The 3,891-nt window shown below is 42.6% G+C and overlaps 1 protein-coding gene across 1 annotated transcript in view; it reads right to left on the reverse strand.

Annotated features, from left to right (window-relative positions):
* Positions 1-509: 509 nt before the first annotated feature.
* The window catches only part of LOC138047389 (transcriptional adapter 2-alpha-like), a 19,970-nt gene continuing 16,588 nt past the window's right edge, over positions 510-3,891 (reverse strand). Inside the window, exons 18-19 of the mRNA XM_068894228.1 lie at positions 2,792-2,865; positions 510-752 (exon numbers count right to left, since the gene is read on the reverse strand). Of these exons, the coding sequence (XP_068750329.1) occupies positions 561-752; positions 2,792-2,865 (266 nt within the window). The 3' untranslated portion in view covers positions 510-560. The remainder of the gene's footprint in view (positions 753-2,791; positions 2,866-3,891) is intronic.

Genomic DNA, 3,891 nt, shown 5'->3' on the forward strand with positions numbered 1-3,891 from the left:
AGGAGCCGCCGAACATTTGATTGACGGTAGCGAAAAACGCATTTGTCGGTTGACCTTTGAATTTAAGAGTCCGCATGCTATTGAAAGGCGCAGTAAAATACAAAGCAATGTATGGCGTTCTTTTCCAAATCTCTGAAAAATGCGTGGTTACCCACAATTTTCTCTTTGGATACCAAGAGCACTTGCTAAGTTCTTCTTTCGCCGCATAGTTTGAACCGCGCCAAAAATATCCCTGTATTAATAAGCACCACCCCCCATACGAAATCCGAGTATCTCGAGATGCGCAGAACGTATGCGCAATAACAATAGTAGGATATTCTTGCTTTGTGGCATTGTTGTTGCCGTAGCCGTCGTCTTTGCTTGAACTCTCTAATTTGCATCTCACACCAACCAATCCCGCCAGCTCCGCAAGCTGCAAAGTCCTCCCTTATCAACTGCTAGGAAATTGTAACCATTTTTTGTTAAGATCAAGGCCTTATTGCCATCTGACTCACAAACTTCAAGCAGTATGCAATGAATGATCTATTTTTATTATTTTTTTATTTGTCTTTTTCAATCCGTTATCTTTCTGGCTGTTTGATCCATCCTTGATCTAAAAAGAAGTTGTACATCTTTCTTGTCTTGTTCACGTCAATGCGGATAAGGATGCGTGCTTGAGCCAGCCGCAGAGATCCCTGCTTCTCGTATTCTTTGATTAGAATCGATTTGTAATTTTGATAATCCTGTGGCAACAATCGCAAATTGCTGCAGAGCTGAAAAGAAATGAAAAGGAGAAAATGAACCACAGTCCCCGCGACTGAATTTTTTCGTTCAGACAGCCGTATGAACGTACGAATTGTGAATATGTGAACGTGACGTAATGCAATGCAAGGCAATGTAACGTTATGCGATATCCGGCAACCCTGCGGGTCGAATGAGACCGCAGTAAGGTAAGGTATAGCTTAAGTGTCTAAACTGTTTTTGTGGCAGCTGCAAGTTGAAAGTGCTATTAAAAATTAGATAAAATTGGTGATAACGGAGAACAGAGAACAGCCGGAAGCTAAGATCCGGCAGATTGAGCACGAAAAAACGGCAGCAGCTATCAGCCCTCCTCCCTCCCTCATTCTTCCTTTTGCGGAACAATGTGTGAGTTCTTTAGAGCGAGTTTTATCGAGTGTCGTAAAACCAAAACCAAAGTAATTACTTTGGCCAATCAAAAGGGACGGAGACAATCCAGTAAACCAATCAAAACTGGAAGTAATTACACGTAGCCAACACAAAGCGCGGGAAAATGTGCACGCGCGAGCCACGATTGGTTTTGATTTCACCTCTGATTGGTTGAAAAAATGGCGCGAGAACATTGATTCAATCACTGAGTGAAGTAATGCAAAACCAAAGCAATTCGCCAATTACTTTCGACACTCACTGGAAAACCGCTCTAAAGTTTCACTCAATTAATTAAGAACGAGTGTTGTGAGGTTAACCGTACGTCCGCTTTATCGTCCTTATGCGAGAAAACAGGAAGCCCAAAGATTCGAGCTTCACTCCCACATTTCCCTCTTCACCCTTAAAATGAAAATTCCTTCTCTTCTACAAAAACACAACCAAATAAGTGTTAAGGAACAGTTCACAGTATAATACAGCTATAAGTTAAGTTTTGAGATCAGCGCAGTTATGAACGCTACTTTAGCGGTAACGAACGGAAAGCCTGAAAACTTGAACGGGATTCGAAGCCACGACCTTTGCGATTCCCGTGCAGTAGTGCTCTGCGCTGCCAATTGAGCTATCAAGCAAACTGGGAGATGGTCATTACGAAATGATATATGAAATGAATCATATGTTGAACTGCGGATATGAAATCAAGTAAAGCTATGATCCTCTCGGTTACCACGCAATTTTAGCAATTGCGTAGAGAAGCCTGAAAAATTCAGGACTTCAACTGGGTTTGAACCCGTGACCTCGCGATACCGGCCGGTGCGACGCTCCAACATTAGAACCCACAAAGGACCAGCTCCCAACGTCAGTGGCTTCATGGCTCAGTTAGTTAGGGCGTCGCATAGGCATCGCGAGGTCAAACCCCGTTGAAGTCCTAAATTTCCCAGGCTTCCCTACGCAATTTCTAACATTGCGTTCATAACAGAGGATCATTGCTTTACTTGATAACTGAACCTGTCGGTGATATCGTGAAAGAAAAATGCATGGGTTCGAATGCCGCTCGAGCATGAATTTTTCAGGCCTTCGTTTCGTTACTGCTAAAGTAGCGCCCATAACTGCGCTGATCTCAAAACTTACCTTGTTTCACTCCCGCAGTTCAAATGTATGTCTTAAATAAATTGTTCCTTCATACTTCAGTTATGATGTAAACCAAATGGTTTACATACTAGTTATGCAACGCTTTCTCGTGGCATGCCGTGGAATATCCCACGATTCACTTGTATACCAAGGAAATACAAGTGACGAGTGGGATATTCCACGGTATACCACGATAAAGGGTTCCATAACTATTTTATACCATGCCATAGAAAATACAGTGGCCAGCAAGGCACGATGGGAAGGTTGGGTGGAATACTTACGAATATACAACGGATTCCCTGCATTCTGATTGGCTGTATTTCCTATGGCATGGTACAAAATTTAGTAACCAACAATGATTACCCTAACCAATAGCAATGGAATTATAAACCATTAAGAACTGGAGACAAATTCATGCAATGTGTAAACGCGGCAATATAAGCACGTTGAAGTGGCAACTGGTTTTATTTTTAAAAAAATGGCAAGCGATTTTTTAGCCATCCACTAAGTGCGTGATCACCTCTCTTTCCACTGGCCGTAGTTGTTCCACTCCTGGTGTGCCGCTAATATCCAATCGAGCAGCTGGTTTACGACCTTCAATGCCAAAACAGAAAAATTGGAACAAAATCATGAATGCGATGTACACGTTGATCGAGATGCAAAAGGGAAAATCCGAATGCTTGGTGTTGAATGTATGACCCCCCCCCCCCCCCTCTCTACCCTCTACGGTTCGATTATTGTACCAGTAGGCATGCTCCACCAATGAACTATAGGCGATTGGTGGTATCCCGTCCATTAAATTAATAACCCTTTCATTCCCAAGATCGAAACGTTTATTCTCCTTACTGGTACCGTAGATTTCTTTGTCGGGTAGTGATGAGAATTTGGTGTTATATCAAGATCACACCTCTTAAGATGATAATAATACTCATTCTCAATACCTTTCTGACTGATATTGCATTGAAATTGTGAGGAGAATTTACATACCGATCACTCCTGTCAAAATAGATTCAGGTAACTTATCCCTCCATAGTTACCAGCGATCAGGTATTTTTTTCTTTTTAGCTCGTTTGACAAAAGGAGGGAGGCATGATCGCAACCTAAACCATCTTGCCACAGGGGCCACGGAGAGGGAAGGGCCTCCTACGGTGTCGTTTTCTCTTCAAAAACTCATTCATAATTCATGAGCCTAAATGTCTACCAAAATACTGATGAAACGTCACGTGCATGAGCTTTATATCATGATAAAACACTCCTCGTTAGTATTCTTTATATAAAGAATACTAATAAGGCATAGCTTGTTTGTCTGATATGCTTATATTTTCCTCTCACAATTTGAAACATTGTTCTGCGTCCAAAGGGACACACTTTCTGCAGAATGTTTTTGAAGTCGTTCAAAAACCTCCCAGCAGGTGTTTTAAACGCCGATAAAACACTGCTGCTCGTTTTTTCAACATTACCTAAATACCTCCCCTCTCCCCTCACACTTCCGTGACCCATACCAAAACCTACGATCCCCGCCCCCCCCCCCCCCCCCGTACTCCGCGCGCGGCCCCTGTGCCAAGGGAGGAACTTTTCACCAATGCATTAAAATGACACGATGCACGTTAACCCTGTTAT

This window comes from Montipora capricornis, chromosome 4 (genome assembly GCF_036669925.1).
Source record: "Montipora capricornis isolate CH-2021 chromosome 4, ASM3666992v2, whole genome shotgun sequence".
NCBI classification, from domain to species: Eukaryota; Metazoa; Cnidaria; class Anthozoa; order Scleractinia; family Acroporidae; genus Montipora; species Montipora capricornis.